The 25104-nt window shown below is 37.9% G+C and overlaps 1 protein-coding gene across 1 annotated transcript in view; it reads left to right on the forward strand.

The window, feature by feature from the left end:
- Positions 1-1704: 1704 nt before the first annotated feature.
- CCDC175 (coiled-coil domain containing 175) overlaps positions 1705-25104 on the forward strand; it is a 57948-nt gene continuing 34548 nt past the window's right edge. Inside the window, exons 1-8 of the mRNA XM_076003997.1 lie at positions 1705-1957; positions 4495-4580; positions 6699-6810; positions 10947-11082; positions 13698-13933; positions 16537-16652; positions 18251-18360; positions 23418-23499. Of these exons, the coding sequence (XP_075860112.1) occupies positions 1801-1957; positions 4495-4580; positions 6699-6810; positions 10947-11082; positions 13698-13933; positions 16537-16652; positions 18251-18360; positions 23418-23499 (1035 nt within the window). The 5' untranslated portion in view covers positions 1705-1800. The remainder of the gene's footprint in view (positions 1958-4494; positions 4581-6698; positions 6811-10946; positions 11083-13697; positions 13934-16536; positions 16653-18250; positions 18361-23417; positions 23500-25104) is intronic.

The raw sequence follows: 25104 nt of genomic DNA on the forward strand, positions 1-25104 counted from the left end.
TTCATTCATAGATAATGGAGAGCAATTTGATCCAAATGGGGTGACGAACAGGAAAAATATTCTGGTGAAAACAGATTGGCTTGAAGTAGCCCAGTCTAGATATGTCTAAAAAAGAGGAATTTATCACAGGGACTGTTATAAGGGCTCTAGAAGCCAAAGACGAAGTAGGTAAAGAAGACCTCAGAGATCAGATGCCCTGTACTTGCCCACATGCTCACATTTAGTGCTGAGCAACTAGGGATCGCTAGGAGTGCTGGATCCCACTCCTGCCACCTCTGGAGCCACTAAAACTCCTGGAACCTCCAGTCAACTGCAGCCTGAAACTACCATGCCTGGAGACAGAAATAGAAAGGTTTCTTGGCTTTCTCATCTCTCACAAGTGTCTCCCATGGATAGAACTTACCTAGAAACCAGCTGACTGGCAGGGATGTTTGGTAAATGTAGTTTCCAGGCTGCTTCTTGCTCCTGCCACACAGAGGAGAATACAGAAGGGCAGGAACAGATCTGAATACTAACAGACCAAATCCAGCAAGAAAGAAAGAAAGAAAGAAAGAAAGAAAGAAAGAAAGAAAGAAAGAAAGAAAGAAAGAAAGAAAGAAAGAAAGAAGGAAGGAAGGAAGGAAGGAAGGAAGGAAGGAAGGAAGGAAGGAAGGAAGGAAGGAAGGAAGGAAGGAAGGAAGGAAGGAAGGAAGGAAGGAAGGAAGGAAAGAAAGAAAGAAAGAAAGAAAGAAAGAAAGAAAGAAAGAAAGAAAGAAAGAAAGAAAGAAAGAAAGACCCAGGATGGCTCTCCCTGGACGCAGGAGGCTTGGATTCTGTAACCAGTGCTGCTGTTGATGTGCTGTGACCCCTCCAAGGCAGTGTAGCACAGTGATTCAAGGCATAGTTCAGTGTCCTTGTTTGCAAAGTGGGCAATAATACCTACCACGAAGGATTACTGTGAGGGTTAAATGGGGTACTGAAAGTATTTAGAATAGTGCCTGGAACAAAATAAGCATTTAACAATTGATACCTATTATTACTGTTACTATCATTCGGATTTCAATGTTGCCATCTGTAAAGAAAAGTTAAGAAGGGGAGGGTTAAATCATTTTTGCTTCTCTCTAACCAGCCAGAGGAAAGAGATCTAACAGTTACACTCAGACCAAGCCTGGCGCTAAGATGGATTTTAGAGATGCAGAGAAAAAGAAATACTATCCTGTCCCTGTCACTGAAGAGCCCCCAGTAGGATGGGAAGACAGGCAAAGAAGAAAATCACATAGTCCAAAGCAAAATGTGCTCAGTCAGTGATAAAGCAGACACAGGGAAAGTTCTAAAAGAGTGCAAGGGACAGGTTTTGTAGCATAGTAGAAAGACTTTTACAGACTCCTCTTCAAATCCAATATTATCCTCTGTGGCCTTGGGAGGTTTATCTACTCATTAGTGCCTCAGTTTATTTATCTGTAAAAGTGAGAATGATGAAAGAATCTGTCTGACAAAGTCAAGATTAAGTATATAAATGTCCTCCTGTAGCACCTGACACAGAGATGGGTTCAAAAATGATCATTATTATGACTCCAGTGGTCCACGAGAAAGGCACAAGACCTGAATTAAAGAAAGGAAAAGGGAAAGGGGGAAAGGTCTGCTAAGCAGGGAGTCACCCTTCCAGGACCCCCTGGTTCCTGCCGACAGTTAGAGAACCAGGGAGGGACTCACCGCAGGTGCCGACCACGCGGGGGCGCCCGGGGCCCCGGCGTCTTTGTTTCCCGTGGCAACCGGCCGTCCTTGGCTCTGGCCTCAGAGGCGCCGCGCCTGAGCAGCAAGATGGCCCTGAGCAACTGGACCCCAGAAAGGGGGTTTAGCGAGAAGGTGGTACACGAGGCCGCCGTCACCACCGGCCCTTCGCTGGAGTTATGCACCTTCCCCTCCACCCTGGGCTCCTCGATCGCGGCCGCCGCGCTGGAGCAGCTCTTTGTTGTGGGTGAGCGCCCCCGGGGCGCAGGGTGGGGCGTCCCTCAGAGGCTGTGCTCCGGGAACCCTCAGCCAGGACTTTCCTCCCCAACCCAAGGCTTCTCTCCCTGCAGGCTAGGGAGAGAGAGAAGCGGCGGGGTGGGACCAAGAGCCCAGCGCTCCCGCTTTACTACGGCCTGGGTGACTTGGACTAGCTCACTCTAGTAGCTGGTGACAAATCCCGGACTCCCAGGCCACTGCTCTTTGCCGGCGACCTGAGTGTTATTCACCTGCATTTAGACTATGCGTTGGATTTTCAGTTCTCTCTCCCTGCCTTTCCTTTGCAAGTTAATTTCCTCCCACGTTTTGCCATGGCAAACTGGAGAATTTAACATGCCGAAAGGAAAAGGAGTGTTTGAGAGCCTCCTGTTGTATTGGGCAAGGAAAATTGGATGTAAAAGGATGTTTAGGATATTCTAACAGAACACAACCTGGGATGGAGCTGGGTTAAAATAGTTCTTCAGTTAGAAACCTGAGCCTCAAGTCACCTAAGTTTAAGGTAAGATAGTCTAAGAAGGGCATTTCTTGTTCAACCCAAGAATCATTTAGGTTAAAGACAAAGCTTCTCATTACTTACTTCACTATAATTATCTTGTAGCTTCAGGATAATCATGTTGATTTATGTTACAGTGTTACTGTTTGTTTGGGAGAATTTCCTTTTTCCTTCTTAGATAAACTAATTTAATTTCACAATTCCTATCAGATATGCTTGGACAAATATCATGAAGAGAGTTAAATTATCAATACCTAAATTATTCAAATATATCCAAGGTCGTTGTCAACGATAGAACTAGGACCTTGAACTCTCTTCATGCTCAATCTCTAGACCAGCATGTCCCTTCAACCCTAGTACTTACGCCCAAACACTGTTTCTCCTAATGATGTCTGGATCCTCAGAAAGTTTTTCATAGGAAAACAATTTCATGAAGCCTTCTTGCCCTGAGTATGAGTTATAAAATTTGTAGCTCTCCAGGCCATCTGTAAGCAGGACACACTTGTATTCATTTACTCCATATAAAAAAAGCAATGTCAGTGCCTTTAACACTCTTCCAAATTCTGACTTTCACTTGGTTTGAGAGCTTAGTTCAGGAAGAGAGTTCAAATTCTCTAGAGCTGAGAGTAGACGTTGCTATTTACTCATCTGAGAGATGGGTATGGCCGTGAAGAACATGGGCCCTGGGTCACATCACTTGGGTTTGAATTAATACTCTATCACTGATCAGGTTTGTAACTTTGTACATTTGATATGACCTCAAACGTCTTAAATTTATCACCTATGAATGGGAATCATTATAAGTTCAGAAGAATCAGTTTGGACAATACATTAATTTATTAAATAGGTGAAATAATAATCATATCAAACTCCTGTCACACAAGAGGACTCAGGCCCTGGGATCCATTTAGAGTCCATGTAATGCCCTGGTAATAAAGCCAATATAAGTAGAGCTTCCTCTGTTCTCTCTTCTTGTCTATGTATCCTTTCTTTTTCCTTCCTTCTTCCCATTCTGTGTCTTCATTACCTTTTACCAACATTTTGCAAGCCTCTCTTCTCAAGTGCTTTCTACTTACAGAGCAGGAGAGAAAAGGAGAGGTTAGGAAGTATGGTGATGAGCAAAAAGGGATAGAAACTGTCTACTTCACACCTACCAGTTTTACAAATATTTAGTTTCAGCCCATGCCTCAAATTTTTGCACAGAAGTAAAAGTTACATAATGGATTTTTTCCAACAATTAATTCAATGAGTGTTTTCACAAAATATTATATTTATCATATATATGTATGCATACATATGAAACCATTTTAAACCTGAATATAGGCATGTTAGATTTGTCCCTTTCATAAATATTTATTGATTTTTCTATACAGATCCTTGTCTCTCTTTTTTTTTTCAATACCATAGGTGGTGCAAAGATGACTCTTAAAAGGAGTTTGTCTTTAAAGAGCATAAAATACACATCTAAATTAGAATACTAAGAATTAGGAAATAACAAATACAAAAGATATTTATGTAAAGCACAATAGAAATTCAGAAATAGAAGATGTAACTTTTAGCTAAGTAAACATTTGAGTAGGCCGGGCGCGGTAGCTCACGCCTGTAATCCCAGCACTCTGGGAGACCGAGGCGGGCGGATTGCTCAAGGTCAGGAGTTCAAAACCAGCCTGAGCGAGACCCCGTCTCTACCATAAAAATAGAAAGAAATTAATTGGCCAACTAATATATATAATATAAAAATCAGCCGAGCATGGTGGCGCATGCCTGTAGTCCCAGCTACTCGGGACAGTAGCTCCTGCCTCCTGAGGCAGGAGGATCGCTTGAGCCCAGGAGTTTGAGGTTGCTGTGAGCTAGGCTGACGCCACGGCACTCACTCTAGCCTAGGCAAGAAAGCGAGACTTTGTCTCAAAAAAAAAAAAAAAAAACAAAACAAAAACATTTGAGTTAGATTATAGAGGGTTATGTATGATTTGGACAGATAAACGAGATCTTAATTTTCTAATTTTTTTTTTCAGAACAATCATTGCAAAGTGACTATTTTAAATGCAATGAAGAAGTTAGGATCTTTCTTCAGAACATTGCTGTAGCTGTTAAACAATTGGTATTGTATTATCTATAAGAGCTATTTTTTTCAATCTTCCACATATTTCTTCATCATATTTTCATTTGGTGTCAGCTCTGTTAAAGTATTAAGTAGATGAATAAGGAAGATATTTACCCTGAATTTAAAAATGTTTTTCTCTCAATTCAGTGAGTATTTGCCCAAGTGTTGATCAACTGTACATTGTTGGCTGATTTTCCACACAGAAAACTGAATTATGGTCCTATGCTATGAAGGAGGGCAAGCCCATTTAGGAAAAGCAGCACAGGTGATAACAGAGCTTATTTAAGAGGTGGGCCACATGGGCACATGCTCAGGCCACCAGTATGTAAGCATAGCTTAAAACAAACAAACATACGCTCTCTGGAATAAATTGCTTGCATGGTGTCATTTAACTCAGTTCTCTATATGCAATTCCTTGCATAACTGGTGGAAGATTATTTGACATCTGTTCCACTGAAGTAGACTGTGCGGTTAGTGAAAATAGACAGAAAATCTTTCAATTACACTAACCTGGTCCCTGTAAAAGACATAGTGAAGAACTTTTAAATAATTGAAGAATATTTAAATAATTAATATTGAAGAATATTTAAATAATTTCCTTCTGAGGCATCAGAGAGACACCTCTGTTTGGCCCTGGATGGTGTTACAATGCTTTCTTGGCATGACCAGAATGGCGAAGTCTGTTTGTTTGATTTTAAAAAATTGAATAAGAATCTACTATGTATCAAATATCTAAGAATATAGAAATATAGCTCTAAAGTAAATGAGTTTGAGTCTACAGAGTACTGATTAAAATCTCATTACTCATTAGCGGGGCATGATGGCTCACACCTGTAATCCCAGCCACCCGAGGCCGAGGCAGGAGGATCACTTGAGGCCAGGAATTTAAGGCTGCAGTGAGCTATGATCATGCCACTGCACTCTAGCATCGGTGACAGAGTGAGACCCCCATCTCTTAAGAAAAAAAACAAAACTCATTACTTTATGTTTTATATTTTAATACAATTATATATACTTATGTCTGAATATACTACATTACCATACTTTATAATTCTACTTAATTCAATAGGTGCATATAAACAGAGTGCATGTGTTTTATGCCGCACTGTGGTCCTATGGAAACCTTTCCCCTGCCTGGTTCTTTCAGTTATGTCTTTGTCTAGGATTTGAAGGGGCCAAAATATTTATTGTGGCTAATTATCTAGTATGTATCCACTTAATATCTGAACTGTGCAATCTCTTAACAGAGATAAATCTCTCCATTTTTAAAGTAATAAATTTTCGCTATTATAAAAGCAATGTATATTTACTCTAGAAATGTAGGGAAAAAATAGATAAGCAAAAGGAAGACAGTAGAAACCACCATGATTCCCACCACCTTAAAATAATCACAATTAACACTGATGAATAGCCTTTCTATTAACACTTTCAGGATAAAGGTGATGATTGCATTGAATTTTATTTTTTACAGAAAAGTGATCATGCTGTATATACAATTATGTAGGCTGTTTTTTTTTAATTCATAAAACATAATGCAATTTCTCAGGTCATAAAATAGCTATAGCCATTATGACCATTTATTTAAAACATGACATCTATTTTTTCCCACTAACTGATTTTTGACTGGTTTTTCCTTTCTTAAAGTAGCCTCAACTAAAAAAAATGATAATGACAGCCGCACCAGACTATTTGTCTGTGTTAGTCAAGGTGTGTAACTATAAAGAGAACTACATTGTTCTCTTTACACCTCAGCATATTTTTATTGGCAATTACCATTTTTTAATAAGTAGCTTTCTTTCTCAGTTACCCTTTTTGATGGTATCTTTCCTTTTAAATTGATTGAAACTGCATACAAGATACATATATACACAGGGAAAAGATGCTTTCTGAGTAGAATAAAATTGACAGAAGTTAAAAGACAAATTAACAGTGACACCTTAAACACTGATGGTAAAGTAGATACTTTTCCCACTTTTGGTTCCAAGTAAAAATAATGGCAGAAGATGTTTCATGAAAATTAAATTTTGACCCCTGGAAACATTTATAGAGCATTGTTTAGGAAATTAATCTTATTTTAATGTCATAAAGTTTTTTAAATGTAATTTAAATTTTCAGGAGGAAATGAGAAAAAACACAATTGATCTTCTGGAAATCGAAAGCATGAAACTCAGCAGACTATACTACCTATTGCAAACCCTTCCCACTAGCATTAACAATGAATTTGAAGGTACCTTTTAAGCTATCAACTATAGAAATTTAGTTTATCTTATCAGAAAATAGAACCAAGTACCTTTAACAAGATGAATTGAATAGTTATTGCTTGTGTAACTGTAACTAGAAAGATTACACAACACAAACACATTGAGATCCATAATAATTTTCTCTTGCATTTTAAGTGGACAAATATATGTAAAACTTAGACTTATATAATTTAGTTTCTAAATAGACTAAAGATATATATGAATCAGCCTATTCCCAACTGAAATTTATCCAGTTAAATTAGGTAGTTTGGCTGGTCAAAACTACCATCCAACTTTCTGTAACTATGAATTTGACTATTCTAAGCACCTCATATAAGTCTTATACAATATTCCTCCTTTTGTGACTGGCTTATTTCCCTTAGCATGTCTTCAAGTTTCACTTATATTATAGCATGTGTCAGAATTTCCTTCCTAAGGCTGAATAATATTTCATTGTATGTATGTACCACATTTTGTTTATTCATGTTTATCCATTCATCTGTTGATGGACACGAGCTGTTCCCATATTTTAGCTGTCATGAATAATGCTGTTATAAACATGGGTGTCCAAATACCAGTTGAGTATCCCTTATCTGAAATGCCTGGAACCGGAAGTGTTTCAGATTTCTGAATTTTTTCAGATTTGGGAATATTTGAATTATACTTACCAGTTGAGAATCCCTAATCTGAAAATGCTCTAGTGAGCATTTCCTTTGAGTTTAATGTAGGTGCTCAAAAAGTTTCAGATTTTGGAGCATTTCAGATTTTGGATTTTTGCATCAGGGATACTTCACCTATATCCATTCAAGTCCCTGGCTTCAGTTTTTTTTACATATATGAAGAAGTAGACTTGCTGGATTGTGTGGATCATATGTAATTCTACATATGATTTTTTTGAAGATTCGCTATACTATTTTCCAGGGGCTGCACCATTTTACATTGCCACCAGCAATGCACAAGGGCTCCAATTTCTTTCTTTCTCCAATTTCTTCCACATCCTTACCAATACTTGTTATTTTGGGATTGTTTTTTGTTTTTTTCTAAGAGCCATCCTAATAGGTGTGAAGTGGTACCTCATTGTGTTGTGATTTGCATTTCCCCAATGATTAGTGATGTTGAACATCTTTCCATGTGCTTGTTGGCCATTGGTATATCTTCTCTGGAGAAATTTCTCTTCAAGTCCTTTGCCCATCTTTTAATCAGATTTTTTGTTGTTATTGTTGAGTTGTAGGAGTTCTTTATGTACTCCGGCTATTAGCCACTTATTAGATATGTGATTTGCAAATATTTTCTCCCATTCCATGAGTTGCCTTTTCACTCTGTTGATAGTGACCTTTGATGCACAAAAGTTTTTAATTCTGATGTAGTCTACTTTGTTTTTCTCTTCTGTTAACTGTGCTTTTGGTATCATATCCAAGATATCATTGCCAAATCCAGTGTCTTAAAGCTTTCCCCTACATTTGCTTCTATGAGTTTTGTAGATTTAGCTCTTACACTTAAGTCTTTGACCCATTTTGAGTTCCATTTTGTATTTGATGTAAGGTAAGGGTCCAACTTCATTCCACAGCTGCCAGGAGATGTTGGCTGATGCTCACAGCTGAGTTCCTCTCCAGGAATTGCCCTCAACAAAAAAGAGAGTCTTCACCCAGGTTATATTCTTTCTCCAGGTACCTGCCACCCACATTCAGTGACTGGTCACTGAGAGGTTGCAAAGGCCTGGCGCCCTTGCTTCAGTGTAGAACAACCCCAGAGTGTCATTACAGCTCCAAAACTCATCACACTTTAACCTCCTCCTCTTCCCAGCCCTGGATCCTTTATTTCCTCAGAGCAGATCTTCCCTGAGAATACTACACGATAAATTTTCTACACACAAATTTTAGAATCTGTTTCCCAGGGAGCCCAACCTGAAACAGTGATCTTAATAAGTATAAAAACCCTCTTTTCCATAGTAGATTTTCCAGTTATCCATTTATTGCCTCTCAGCTCTAAATGTACACATCATTGTCCGCTGTATGATGAGGAAGTTGGGCCCTGCAAATCTTCACCTTTACCAACCAGTGTGATGCTAAGCTTTGTCAGCAGAGGGCTTTGGAGGGATATGGGAGGAGATAGGGGCTCCCTTCCTAGGTCCAGTGTGCTGAGCTTGGCAGACTCTTGCAGTGCCTGTGGCATGCCAGGAGAACCGTGCCAGAGCCCTGCAGGGTCCGGTGGTCCACAGTGCCCAGCAGCTTCCCCCAGTTCCCTTTGGGTAGCCTCAGGGTGGAGTGCCACCAGTGAGGCACCTCTCCATGAAGAGCTTCCTCGGGACCCCCTTGGGTAGTTTTAAGTGAGTTCTGAAGGATGGTACCTCCTTGCAGACAGCTTCCCCCAACACCTCAGAGAGTAGATTTCCAGCAAGTTTCACCACCCCAGCATTTCATGAACTTCTTTGCCATCCAGTGAGCCACAGCCCTCTCTGATGAAGTGTAGTTCTCACTCTTTCCCAGCCCTAGGGATAGTGGCTGCTTGCATATCAGTTATTCTTGAGGTCTTTAGAGTTCTCTTTACTTCTTACTATCCATTCCCTAATCCTCTAATCACCCTAATCCTTTGTTGTAGGTAAAAACTCTTTTTTTATTTTATTAATTTTTTATATTTAAATTTTTATTTTAATAATTATTTTTTTCTTTTTCTCCATAAACAGCACTTAGCTTTTAATTAAAAACTCTTTATATCATGCTTTTCCTGTTCAATTCACTGTGAAATCTCTATCTCCTAATTGGACCCTGGCTGATACAGTAGGTTATAAAACAATATGCTTTTTTAGTCTAGTCTGATAGGGAAAATACAGCAAACTATATGTACAGAGAAAGAATATAAGACTTAAAGGAATCTACACCAAAGGTGGAATTAAGAGTGTTTTTGTTTGTATATTCTTTGGTTGTTTTTCTTTATTTTCCAGATTGTGTTGTTTTTGTAATCAGGAAAGATATTTTAGAAGGGGAAAAAAATCATACTAGCTGATAAGGTCCTAGCTGAATACTTAACCAAGTACATTTAATTGTCCTTATGTCATAAAGCCTTGCTATTCAAAGTCTTTGAACCAGCAGCATGAGCAGCACCTGGAAGCTTGTGATAAAATGCAGCATCTCTAGCCCCCCCCCAGGCATGCTATATCAGAATCTGCATTTTAGCAAAATCCAGCTGATATAGGTGCATATTTGAGACACAAACTTTGAGAAGTCCTGCTATGATGAGCAATTAGTTTATTAATAGCCTAAGGAGGAAAAAACAGCTTGGCTCTCAGAGAAACCACCAGCTACTTTCTAGGAAATGTTTTGTTTAGAAATGAGTCATAGCCTAGAACCTTTCTAAACAGCGGTGTTCGAAAATTCTTACATATTGTCCATCAATTTGCCATGCACAGAGGTCATCCTCTGAAGTCTTATGTGATTACATTGATTTATTATTTACTGTTGAATAATTAGCTCTTTAACACATTGGCTTCCCCGGAAAGCAGAGTCAAGGCAATGGCTTTTGCATTATTATTTTAAGAAGTATAGTCCAAAGAGGAGGGTGGCCTAAGGAGATCAAAGCAGGGAAGAAGGAAGAACCAATATGGGGTGCATTATGATGTTGCTTGCTGCTGATACTAATTAATTATGAGAACATGCCCCCAAGACATGTACCTCTTCTCACACTGCCATCCATCAGTGTGAGAAAGGGGGAAATCCTTATGCACTGGCCCCTGTCTGTCACTGGTGCAATGTTTGCTCTACCTCTTGCACTTCCAGGTTACACATGCATGGGTGTGGGTATCTAAAGAAGCTCCCTGATAGAGGCGACAGGAAGACCTGGGCAGGAGGTGAGAAGTGCCTGGAACAAGCAGGAATCAGGGACTGTCAGACTCCACATGTGCGAATTTGTTGAGAGTCCATAGAAAGCTGGTCACCATAGCAGCAGCAGAAATAAGAGAAATGATTAGTAGAAAAGATGTAGAGGGACAAAAGGAGTAAGTAGGAGGTGCCTGATACAGAAACACTTAAAAGAATATTTCAAAGAAAGATCTTTTCTTTTCATGATTTAAAAACTCTGTATCTACAATTGTGCTCTTAAATAATTTAATAACATTTTCACTTTTAAGAATGTGTCAGAGATGCTCGCAAATTAAATCTTCTTGAGATAAATGAAATAAAAATGAAAATTACAAGGACGAATAATGAAATACAGTTTCTGAAGATGGAAATAAGTGATCTGAAAGAAATTAATGAAGTTCTAGGGTAGGTATATTTTTATTCAGTAACTCGAAGGTGAAAGGGTGTGGCTGGAGTGGAAAAATTGTCAGGAGTTTGACCGCTGATCTGAACTGGTGCAGAGCAAGTTGAGAGGTGGAGACACGTGTTAGGAGATGACCCAGGCTCATGGGTGGGTGGGGAGTGGTGATGGCTGCAGAGGGAAAGAGGACAGAAAATCTTGAACTCTTGTAGCCAGGAGACCTGTAAAATTTCAGAGGCAACCCAACTTTCCAGCAGTAACTCTTGTTTGCTTATAAATCACATACTACCTTGAATGCTACCTCCAAAGATAGAGGTGCACAGTGGTTTTAGTTTCCATCTTTGTAGAATTAAGTTTGCAAACCTCCACTACCAAAGCAAGAAATCTTGCTGGAATTGTATTGTAACTATCATATCAAAACATATCTATTGTATATATAATAGTTGGAGATATTCAGTTATAATCTACTGGAGGACTGAGGATGGGGTTGGTTCCCAGGAGAAGATTCCAGATTTTATCTGTAATTAAATGAGACGATATATGTAATTGCCTATAACTCAGGATCTTACACCTGTTAGTTTTCTTTTCTTTATTCCTGAGATATATTGCCTCAGACTAGAACTTCACAATGTGGGCCTCATTTTCTCCATCTGTAAAGTGGGGATCACAACACTTGACTTACCCAGTTCATAAGAGGAAGAGATATATTCTGAAAGAAAAATAAAATACAGCAAAACCCTTAAAGAATAATTCAGCACTGTGAACAATTTTGTAAGACTAATGCGTAAATATCAGAATGTTGATTTTCCAGAGTGAGAAATGTTCAAAAAGCCCTCATCATTGGGAAAATAAAATCTTCTTGGGAAGCTGAAATAATCAGAGGGTTGCTTGGTGCACAAGATATCAAAGCATCAGGGATCAGGTAGAGACCTCAAGGCCTAGAGATACATTTTCCAAACCAGGTCCTCAGAACACTTGTCCTGAGAGATGCTCCATGAAAAACAAAGTTCATGATCACTTAAGTTTGAGAAATACTGCATACTCTAATCACTATTGAGGATTCACAGTGCAGATTTGTGCGTTGGTCCATGCTAGCCACAACCACTGGAGACTGCTACATAAACCAGACTATTTTTAAACTAATAAAAAGAAAAATAATACCCAGGCTGGATATTCATATCAACTGGTCAGCAATATCACACCCCTATAAACTAGTGATTCTCAAACTTGAGCATGCTTCAGAATCACCTGGAAGTCTTGTTAAAACACGAATTACTAACACCTGCCTCCAGAATTTCTGATTTAGTAGGTCTGGGGGGCCGAAGTAGTAGGGTAGAGACAAGAATTTACCTTCCTAACAAGTTCTCAGGTGATGCTAATGTTGCTTATTCTGAGCACTGGAACCACTGCTCTAGACAAACCCTTATTGAAAGGCAAATGGCAAACAGAAGGAGGTTGCTGGGTTGGCTGGCATCACCAAGCTGCAGTCAATTGTTGCGTTCATTTTACAAAGAAAGATTATATTGAGGTGCCCACAAGGTCCGACAGGTGGTCAGCACATCTCTTCTCCTGTACGGTCCTCCAAAACTAGATACATGGCAGCTCTTTGGGTGTTTTCTTTAGGCACCACCTTCTGCTCATGAATACTCCCTTCTTCTCAATCCAACAGGACACATCTAATTAGGTTTTTTGATTTGACTCATTTTGCTTTGCTTCCTGAGGCTCTTCAATTCTTAGGTTAATTCATTCTTAGAAGGCTTCTGTTACCCACACAAAGTACTGGTTATCCCAGCATGGCTGCTTTGTATTGCATCTCTGCTGTGGAGTTGGTACTCTGCAAAATAAACTCCCCAACAGCATGTTTTCACTTTCCTGAGCCTTCAAACACAATGCCCCAGAATTAAAATCTCTAGCCCTCGGGACTAGAAAAAGGAAAAGGGTCTTTACAATGCGGGAGCTTTTAAAAAGGAAAATAGAACAATGGAACCAATTGTCCCTCCTGTAAATCATTTATTGTTAGCCCTGGGGTAGATGTTTCTCCCAGTCTGTAGGTGTTCCTCAGACAGATGCGGCCAGCAATGGGTGTGTGAGGCCAATGACCTCCTCTCGAACTCAGATTCGGTGTAGCAGGGAGAAGACTGAGTGCTCAAACCAGGTTTCAAGCATCCCCTAAACAGTAAAAATGGGCTCAGCCTTTCTTTCCTTAATTTCTGTCCAGAAGAAAGCTAGCTCAGCTACATATCTCTGGATGATGTGATAGACGGGTCGATGATACATATCAAAACATTCACCTGGCCAGATCTCACCTACCTGTTCCAAACCACTTTGGAATCATTCTATACTTTAGACCAAGCTATCCTGTGGTTACTATCTGGTGTGGGGTAATGGGCGCAAGGCAGGACCCCTGGACATTTTTGCGGTGGTAAAAGTCGCAAGGTTGACACTTGTTTTGTGTTTCCTTCTGTCCTCATCTCAACCGAGTTTAGGCAATCACAAACACAACTATAGAATAAGTCTCCCTTCCAATTTCCCTCTTGATGAGAGCTCATCTCACCAAACAGACCTTATTCCTTTCCCAAGGGCCGTGCTTTTCAAGCTGAGAGCTGTTTTTTCCTCCCAGTATGAAGCAGGAAGAGCTATCCAGGCAGCACAAGAAGTTTGTTCTGTCACTCAACCAATGGATGGAGGAAAAAGCCGCTGCCACTGTTTATATAAATGAGACTGTTAACCAAATAAGCTTGGAAAGAGATGACATAGAATTGCAAAGATCATATATTCAAGAGACAGAAGAGCTAATGGAAAAAGAAAGAGCAGAATATCTGCTGAGAAAACAACATTTGATTGCAGAGATAAGTGGCGTGATTTATTCTTCAAAATACAGAATTGTATAGAATCTAGGGCAGGAAATGGGAACTAATTTATTTGTCCTCAAGGCTGACAAGTGCTCTCTGTGGTGTCTTCTGTTGACATTGGGCTGGGAACATAGCAGGAGACTCAGGACACTTGGAGCCTCTTGAGGAAGACATTTGATTGTGTAGCAGCACCTCAGTCCATGGGAAAGAATGTGTGGCAGGATTTGTAACACTGGGGTGGCCCCTTGCTTATATGCAGCCATATAGGGAAAAGGAGTGGGCCACCATCTTATCTGGCTGCCGTTGACAGCCCTAAAGCTATATCTGTATGGACAGGACCAGGAAGTTCAGACAGGGCCCCTGCCCAGCTGCTGCTCCTGCCCCATGGATCCGAAAGCACAGAGGGGCTGGGCAGAGCCGAGGGCCCTAAAGAGAATGTTTGGAGACCAGCAAATTCTTTAGCTGTGGAGTGGATGACTACTGCATATTTTTCCTGCCCCTGTTGGGACTGGACTATGCTATGCCATGTTAATTAAGATTCATGTCAGATGGCCTATGATCATTTGTTCCTTGTTCTGCATGGGCTGCCTGCATGTTTGGTGTCCCAGCAACAGGCTTTGTTCTCCCTTGTGGCCGTGAAGCCTCGCTCAGGGTGGGAGCTGCTGTCGGCCTCCTGGTGCTGTCCTCTCCGTGGTGGGAGTCGGCGTCACCTCAGGTTATAAATGCAGGAAATTGGACTTGGGCGCACAACGCTGCTATATTAAATAGAAAAGAAAACAGAGAGTGAGAGAAAGGGAATGGAGGAAAAGAATATTTATTAAATTGCTTTTTCAAGTCTCAATTAAAATTTAAAGGAGTAAACTCTGTCAATGGCCATTTAATTCTTATGACAATTGATTCCATGATAAGACTTGGGCTATTTGGAAATTCCAATTGAGTCTGAGTTCCTTTATCCTGAGAAGTGCCCACCTCTTCAGAAATGGTTTTACACTAAAACCACATGCTGTTCTCCCTGAGTACGCAGAACCCAGCCCTAACCGTCCTTGTAACAGGCATTTTGTGAAGTAGCTGGCAAGGAGTCTATCTTAGTCCATTTTGGCTGCTATAACAAAACACCTGAAACTGGATAATTTATACATAACAGAAATGTGTTTCTCACAGTTCTGGAGGCTAGGAAGGCCCAGATCAAGGTGCCAGTGGGCTCAGTGTCTAGTGAGGGGCTGGTTTCTACTTCTAAGATGACACCTCGAAGGACACATGCTCTGGAGGAGACATGCAGTAGATGGCATAAAAGGGGCCTCGCTAATTTCCTCCAGCCCATTTATAAGGTCGCTAATCCCATTCAGGAGGGTTCTGCCCTCCTAATTAATCGCCTCCTATAGGTCTCACCTCTTAACGCTATTGCATTGGTGATTACGTTTTAACATATGAATTTTGGGGGACACATTCAGACCATAGCAGAGTCTCTTGGACAGTCTGTAGCTGCTGAACAAAATTTGTAAAAACTAAGCTCCCTGGACCTTTTCTGGGGTTGAAGCCAGCTGTTAGCCTGGGCTTCAATTGAAATCTATGTCTCAAAAATAGGATGGGATTCTTCTCACTGATCTAGACTTTACTTGGATATATGGCTATCACAATGAAATGGAAATCTCAGGACAGCAAGGATCAAAACGGGGGAAAAAAACACTTGGGGAACATAAAACATTGCTCCAAAATGTAATTCTCTGCAAACCTGGCCACTGAAACTGCCGGTCGTGACCTGAGACCAGTTTTAGCTATAGCTATTGAGATAACTTGCTGCAACTCTAGGACTAATTTTGTCCACCACCATCATCTACCAGGCAGAACTTGCCAGTTCCCCTGAACCTTATTACTATTGCCCCTGAACTTTCTCAAAGACCAGTACATAACCAGTTTTTTATAAAACTCCTACCCTTCTCTCTGTTCTTCAGACATACTGAAGACTACCCATTCTGTGTGTATGCCCCACATTGCAGTGTTTTCTTCCAAAATAAATTAGGTATGCATCTCTACATTTTTATTTCACCTTAAACAAAGGTCTGACAAGTGATATTTTGACAAAATGGTAAGAAGTTGTCCAGGATTATAAGCTGCTCCATCCTCAATGATTTTGTTTATTCTGTCTGTAGTTGGTTTTATTTCTATTAAGTAATATGAATTTAGGTTCCCAGACAATTCTGAATTTTTTCCTTGACTCTCCTTGCTTATTGAGCTGTAAACTGGTAACTATGGCTATGTGCTTTGTTAAGTAGATCACCACAATGGAAATTTTTTATATAATTTGTTATTAATGATCATTGTTATTGCTCTTAAAATTTACTATTCAGATATTTCATAATTACAGTTTAGCCCTTGTTCACCATTTTTTTCCTGTAATACTGAAAATAAGCAAACTCTGGTTTTAGCAGCTTTTTTGTTTGTTGGTTTACTTAGATTGAATATGTTATACATAGATTAAATATGAATTAGGTTGACAAATTAAAACAAAGATTTCCTAGACTTTATTGTCCTAATAGAGGTTTTTATCAGTTTATCACTATAGATTGTCATTAGAATGATTACTATGTTTGTCACTATAGATTGAAGAAGTTAAAAGAGATCTTGAACTTAGAAGAAAGGAGACTTTACAAATAAAGAAAGCATTGGATAAAACAGTAGCTAAAGTATCAAAAATGAAAGAAGCGATTACTACCAGAACAGTGGTAAGAATAATAAACTATGCCTAATCTGGACACCTCAATGAAAAAAAGGAGTTGATTTCAATTCATCTTCATGGCATTCTGGGGGAATATTTTTTCATGTTAACATTTTCTGATACTTCTTTAAAGTGTTATGGTACAGTTGTATTTTCTTCTTCTTCAGGAATATGGGAATATGGTGGGAAGAAGGAAGTTTGGAATGCCTTAAGTACAAATTACATTTGATGGGCCAAAATACTGTGAAAAAGTTTATCAAAATAACACATGTAGAACTAACCAAATATATTGATAAATATAACATCTCCATGAGACTGCTTTATTGTACATAACAAAATAAATATCACCATAGGCTGATCCCTTAATTCTGAATGTGGAATAATAGAGTTTAGCCTCTCTATTAATATTGGCTACAGTAACATTAACATGGAAAAGACACCATTGTCTATCTGAATTAGAAAATATGTCAAAGCTCTGTACTTCTATAAAAAAAATTTAATAACATTTATTGAAAGCTAACACTTTGATAAGTATTTTGTGAGAAATATCCTTATTTTAAAGTTGAGAAAAATGAAGCTTATGGAGGTAACTATAATTGAAGTGGTTAATGTTAATACTACTTCTATGTTAATCAAAGAGAAATGCCTATTAATTTTTTATCACAGTTAGTTAATGAGTCTCTATTATATTTCTTTTATGTGTATTGAAAATCACATGCAAAACTATACTGGTGAGATACTAATATTGAATACTTTATATGGGGTGGTTCTGCTCATTTTAATTACAATGTTTCTCTTATGACATCCAATTATAAAACATTAGTAAAATCAAATATTTCTCCAAAATATGTGAATTTAAAAAGATCACTATCTGTTTTTGGATTTCATCATAGTAAGGAAGCTTAGATCAGACTAAGCTTAGAGGAGAATTAGAGGTTATATAAAACATATTTTATCTGCATGTCCAAGCTCATATTTCCAGTTTTGGCTCCATAAATCATAAATCAAGCACTCCACCAACCTAGCTTGGAAAAGTAAATTGTACGTTCCTTAGCCTGTACTCCAAAGATCTCCAAGGCCAAATTAGACAGGCTCAAAGGTGGCAGGGATAACCCACCTCCTGGTCCTTCCCCAAAGCCAAACTGCCCACCCCACTCCCAATCCATAGAGAATAGTGTATGAAGCACAAATTTGAGTGCCACACAAACCTGGGGTCAGATCTTGGCTCTACCAACCTGAAGTTTCCTCCCCTCTAAAATAGTGGTATAATAATATTGCCTACTGCAAAGGGTTTTTGTGGAGATTAAATGGGATCATGCCTCTAAGGCTTATAGCTCAGTGCTTTGTATTTGGTAGTTGTTGTTGTTGCTATTGACTGAGATTAGAAAACAACATTTTGGCTATAGACTAAGACCAGATTAACTTTCATTTGGTACCTTTAGTTTAGAAGTTTCTGTGGCCTGGTCAAGCTGATGTGATGTTGACTAAAAACAATAATAGTATGTGATTTTCAAGGTGGCCTCATGAATATTTAGTGGAATTGAACTGCTGTTATTGATCATTTTGTGATGATGGTATGGGATATTTTTATTGAATTTTTAATAGATTCTTAGTGATCACAATTTAGAGATAGCACGACTATACGAAGCAATAAGGATTTGGGAATATCAGGTTTCACAGCTAAGGAATGCCTGTAAGATCCTGGAGGATAAAATGTAAGTGTAATACTTTATTTTTGCTGAAATATTTCTAGATGTTAATATGTTACTTTCATTTTTTAAAATGTCTTTAATATTAGATGGAAACTATATTCTCTTAGTTTTCTAAAAGTCATGTGATGGCTTTATAGAACCACCTCTTCATTTTGAAATTAGCCAGTCTTTCAGATGATCAAGAGAAAAAACTGAGGATGATAGCTTGGGGAAGGAGAGGGACTCTTTAGAATGTACATGTTATTCACATTTCAGTTCCTGTCTCCCTACAAACAAAAATGCCTGTGGAGAAAGGCATTGGTGAATCATATCATAAGACTACAACCCTCCTAGCCATGCTGTTAAAGTTGTTCTTACTCAAGGAGGACTGAGTTTACTGAGAAAACACAGGGAAGCCTTAAGGCAAAAATTGCTACACATGGGACTTGAACTATAAACTGAAGGAATTTTTCCATCCATCTAAAGGCTCAGTCTCCACTTCCTTTTGTGAAAGTGTTTCATTCTTCTCTCGTTATCTGCATATGGTATTTTCTTCTTGGTGAGCGCATGGCAAAGTATGGCTATGCCAAACCCTCTGAATTGACCTGCCATAGGTACAACCATCATTATAAATTGACCAACACACTCTCTGCCAGAAGAATTCCCAGATTTCATATCAGAATGTGTTTGGTTCAGCCTTGTTTCTAGTACAATCATCTCTGAACAAAAAATGGAATCTTGTAATATGGCTTCAGGGGCTCACTCTGATGGTTCACTAATAGTTTAAGAGATAGATTGTGGGCTGAGCAGATTCTCAAGAGACAAGTAATGTTGCATGGTTCATTTCTACGTAAGATTGAAAGTATTGTGATTAAAATTATGTCCTCTAAAACAACATTTTCAGAGGACAATGCTAATCTACCACCATTAGTTCATAAAATAGGCAATAAGTTTTACACTCAATATTAGATTAAAAAATAGGAAAGTTCAATTAATATCACAATTAAAACTCCAAAAAATGCACACAAAAGGAATAATCAACAGAGTAAACACCTGTTTAATGGGACAAAATATTTGCAAACTACTCATCCAACAAAGGACTGATATCCAAAATATACAAGGAACTCAAACAACTCAAGAGCAAAATAAAATAAAAGTAATAGTAATAATTCCATTAAAAAGTGGACAAAGGACTTGAATAGACATTTCTCAAAAGAAGACTTACAAGCGGCCAACAGGTATATGAAAACAGTTATATATTTAACATCACTAATCATCAGGGAAATGCAAATCAAAATCACAGTGAAATAACACCATACACCAGTTGGAATGGCTACTATTAAAAAGATAAAAAAAAATAACGATGTTGACAAGGATGCAGAGAAAAGGGAATGCTTATACACTGTTGGTGGGAATGTAAACTAGTACATCCACTATGGAAAACAGTATGGAGATTTCTCAAAAAACTAAAAATAGAATTACCATTTGATCCAGAAATCCCACTACTGCGTATCCACCCAAAGGAAAAGAAATCAATATATTGAAAGGATACCTGCACTCACATACTGCAGCACTATTCCCAAAAGCAAAGATATGGAATCAATTTAAGTGTTCATCAATGGATGAATGAATAAAGAAAATGTGGTATATATTCATAAAGAAATATTATTCATCCATAAAAAATAATAAAATCATGTCATTTGTAGTAACATGGATGCAACTAGAGATCATTATCTTAAGTGAAATAAGTCAGGCACAAAAAGACAAATGCCACATGTTCTCACATATGTGGGAGCTAAAAAATTTGATCACGTGGAGGTAGAGAGTGGAAAGATAGATAACAGAGACTGGGAAGGGTGAATGAGAGAGGGGCAGATGATGAAGAGAAGTGGTCAAAGGGTACAAACATACAGTAAGATAGAAGGAATAAATTCAACATTTGATAGCACAGTAGGGTGACTATACTAACAAAAATGTATTGTACTCGGGTGATGGACACTCTGAATACGTGGCTTGATCACTATCCATTATATACATGTAACAAAATTTCTCATTAACCCCATACATTTGCACAAATAAAAAAAACTCAGAAAAAAACTTTTAATTTGTAAGTGATTCAATAGATTTAGCTCTTTGGTTTTGTAGAAAAACTAGGCAAGAAATCATGGTGGAAAATATGAATTAGCTATAAAATTATTTCTAGCAATTATGATTAAAAACTTCACCACATTGAAGTTTTATTTATAAGCAATCTTCATGTTAGCTAAGTTGTATGAGTATTCATTGATCTTCCATTTTTAGTGATCTACTATTTTTTGTAATCCCAGCTTTTCAAGAGTTTTTCATTCATGTAGAATCTCACCAAGGAAAAGTGCTTTTGATTAATTTGGTGATCGAGGATATAGGCTACCCTCCTTTTTATTTATAAAACTTTACTTTTTCTTTTTGATTACTTGGAAAATTAAAAGAAAATTCTTTTGTGTTCTTTCTTCATTTTATCTGTGAATGTGGAGAGAGGCAGCCTAGTTCTTGCTTGGTGGATTTAAAGAATCAGTGCTGTTTTATAATATAAGATTATGTAGGAATAAATTATATAAGAAACTAAAATAATTTACACAACTCATCTTCCTATTAATCTATAATCCTTAATTTTTCCCCATGAAATCTTTAACTTGCCAAGCTGACTAATAGTGCTATTTCCTATTTTGAAGTCAAATATAGAGGAAAAATAAATCAACCACAAGTTTAAATTCTATGTGTATTTGGACAACTAACAGTACTTCAAATGCTCCACATTAAAAAAAATAACGATGTTGGCAAGGATGCAGAGAAAAGGGAATACTTACACACTGTTGGTGGGAATGTAAACTAGTACATCCACTATGGAAAACAGTATGGAGATTTCTCAAAAAACTAAAAATAGAATTACCATTTGATCTAGAAATCCCACTACTGGGTATCCACCCAAAGGAAAAGAAATCAATATATTGAAAGGACACCTGCAATTCACATGTTTACTGCAGCACTATTCCCAATAGCAAATATTAGATAAGAAACTAAAATAATTTACACAACACATCTTCCTATTAATCTATAATCCTTAATTAATCCACAGGAGGCACCAATAGTTTGATCCTTGTTCTTTATTATTATTGATATCCAGTATGGTACCTTTATACAGCTAAAGGCAAATCCAGTGCCTACCTTTCTAAATTCCTGTGATCTTTCTCTATCATTTAACTGGTTTTTAGCACATGAGAAATGTGGAATTGGACGTTAAATGTTGTATAAATAAATGACATCTAATTTGTGACCCAGGCAGAGGGGGGGAACCTGTGGCCTTCAGGCAAAATGTGGCTATCTAGGTCCTTAAGGGTGGCCTTTGGCTGAATCCAAATTTTGAAGAACAAATCCTTCTATTAAAGGGGATGCAACAGAAAGGGGTGAAGATTTTCTTGCCTCCTTTGGTGCTTATGAAAAGAAGAATGCTGAAATCAGAAGGCCACAGTTTCCCCACACCTGGAAGATTATAGATGATTTTGGGGGCAGAAATGGTTACAAAATTGTCAAGGTTACCAATGACTTCTGTCCTGTTAAACTTTAGTGATCAAATCTATTTCTTGAAGCTTTTGAATTCTTGATAGAATTTGTCACAGCTTATCTATTACAATTTCTTGAAATACTTTCTTTGCTTGGCTTCTCAAACATCATATTCTCTTATTTCACTCACCACACTGGTTGCTCCTTTTCAGGATCCTTTACTTGTTTCAATTCATTTTTCTAACTGTAAATTTTGGAGTTCTCAGCCCTTCACTATTCTCTGCTCACACCATCCCTACGTGATTTTTTTCAGTCTCATAGCTTTAAATACTTTTCGTACTTCAATGACTCCCAAATTTATATGTCCAGCCCTGACCTTTCCCAGAGCTCTAAATGCACATACTCTAGAGGTCACTTGACCTCTCCACTTGGAGGGTATCTATTAGATATCTCAAACACAACATGTCCTAAACATAACTCTTCATTTCCCACCTCCGTGAAACAGCTCTTCCCACATTCTTCCATATCAGTTCATGAGGTACCACCATTTACCTAGTTACTCAAGCCAAAGCATAGCAGTCATCCCCTATTCCTGTTTTCCTCACTACCCAAAGCTAACTCTAATTCCAAGCTAATCCAAAGGCATATCCTGTCACCCTCATTTTAAAATTGTATCCTGAATATATTTATTTCTTACCACCTCCACCACTGCAAAATGAGCTGCCATTATCTCTTCCGGACCTCCACTGTAGCCTTCTACATGGTCTGTCTCCCTCCACTGCTATATTTCTCCACATAATAACCAGAGTCATCTTTATAAGATGTCAATCAGTTCCTGTTGCTCCTCTACTTCAAAATCCTTCCTTAGTTGCCTTAAGAATAAAATCTGAACTCCTATCTTGCCCTCAAGAACCTATAGGATGCAGTCTAGTCCCAGTCTATCCCTCCAGCCTCATCATCCTTCTTCCTCAAGTATACCAAGCTTTTTCCTGCCTCTGAGTCTTATCACCTGCTGTTTCTTCTGCATGAAAAGTTCTTCCTTCAGATGTTCATGTGGCTGGCTCCTTCTCATCAGTCAGGTCTTTCACAGGTCATCCCAAAGAGGTCTTCCCTGACCACATGTCTAAAACATCATTCTTGCTTTAAGGATCTCTCTATACTTTACCCTCCTTTGTGTTCTTTGGAGCACTTAACACTATCAGAAATATATTACTTATTTTTTGATACCTTGCTTATATTCTGACTACTTCACTAGAACGCAATTTCCATGAGGGTCGGGACTTTGCCTGCACTGTATCCCTAGTACCTAAAACAAATCTGTTAGGCTGTTTTAGGCGTTGCATAACCCTTCTTAAGTGGAAAAATAAATAAATAAATAAAGTATTAATTCATCAATTCAAAAGAGTAAAATTGTTTCTTTAATAAATATATATAAGTAAATATATTTAGTGTGGAGATGGAGTTTTTGATGTCATAAGTAAATATTACTTTGCTGGAAAATATGATCTAATATGAATCTATTTGGTTTCCTTTGTTCACAGGTTATTTTTTGTAACCAATAAGGAAAAACTAGAAGATATATCTAATAAAGAAAAAAATGAATTCCTGCACAAGATAAAGCAGGTAAGAAGACAGAAATCATGACTTGTAGATATTCATAATAATTAGATTTTATTTGTAGTTAATATTTAAAATGTGTGAGAAATGTAGAATTTTTCAAAAGTAGATTTTTAATTGACTAAGAATAATCATGATCATTTGCAATAATTAACTTAAAGATTTTACCTCCTTCCAAAATACTTTAAATATATGAAAGGGCAAAGTTTGTTCATGTGAAGATGAATTGTTTTTTGTATAACTTTTCATGTGGGTATGAGTATATTATAAATATCCATGATTACTGGACATTTTTCATGTGAAATATTAGAGAAATTATGACCTTCCTGCTGTTCTGTGGTACCTATGAAGTATAGGTACCTATTCTGCACTTAATACCACTCTAAATATTATGTTATAATATTCAAAATAATTATTTAGAAACATTTAAGTCTGATTTAGCTCCCAGGAAGATTCTCTAGACACTTTTTTAAACTTAGGATAAAAGAAATATCATGTCATAAGATTTAGCCATAAGAGTGAAGCATTCATTAAGATAGTAAAAAATTGAAGGAGGATGGGAGACAAGAAATACTATACAACTGAAATCCAACAAAAGGGCCTTGGTTAAATAGGTAGTAGTATTGTTTACAATGTTATTGAGTGACAAATACTATATTATAAAATAGTATATGTAATATGACCCCACTTATTTATGCATATATACAAATACACATGCATTCCAGACATAACTGACATTTTTCTTGCCCCTTGTATTGAGAGAGAAATGTCCTTGGTTTCTCTCTCTCACCCCCATATACACATACTTAATTTCAATAGTTGAGGACTAGTAGTGTCAGGTATCCTCTGTCTACACTTTCTATCTCTGTTTTGTGCCAAGTCAACCAGGATGTGGAATTCATCCCTTTCACTAATTTCTAAAACATATTTAGTAACACTAAGCATTTCATGATATGTTGCAAACTTTGTTGAAAATTTAATGGTCATGAAGAAGATACCATTGCAGAACACAAAGCCATCTTGTTCACCACCTTCTCTTTCTCTTGTAGTTCTTCATCCATCCTCTTGCTCTAGGATACATGACCACTCCATGTCCAAATTCTTCTCCCTCTGTTACAAAGCATAACACATAACTGTTCCCTCTTCCATCTGAGACTGCACCCATTACCTGAGGCACAGCAAGGACATAAAAGGCAGTGCCCTTCCAGAAGAATGATTTGTACCGAATAAATTCTTTTCCATTTTTGGTTCTGTGAGCTATCAGCATTAGGGATATCTTCCCCTCTGGGTCAGGCCTACTCTGATTCTTTCAGTTGCAATAATACCAAAAGACAAAAACCAGACAAAGCTGGCTGGTTGGTTGGTTGGTTGGTTTTAAATATGCCTTTCATTTTTTAAGCAAAAATGGTTTTTCTTTCTATTTATTCCCTATTGTAGGAGCTGTTAGACAACCTTCAGATAATAGCTCCACATTTTCTAGGCTATATGATTTTTCTGAACAGTCTAGGCCCCCTAAACTTTCATGGCTCACTTGGTCAAAGGGGCATGTATAGAGGGATTTCCCTGTAATCCACAGCCCTCATCCAAATTTCATGGGTACAAGTGAGTGAT

The sequence above is a fragment of the Microcebus murinus genome, chromosome 6, assembly GCF_040939455.1.
Source record: "Microcebus murinus isolate Inina chromosome 6, M.murinus_Inina_mat1.0, whole genome shotgun sequence".
In the NCBI taxonomy this organism is placed as follows: Eukaryota; Metazoa; Chordata; class Mammalia; order Primates; family Cheirogaleidae; genus Microcebus; species Microcebus murinus.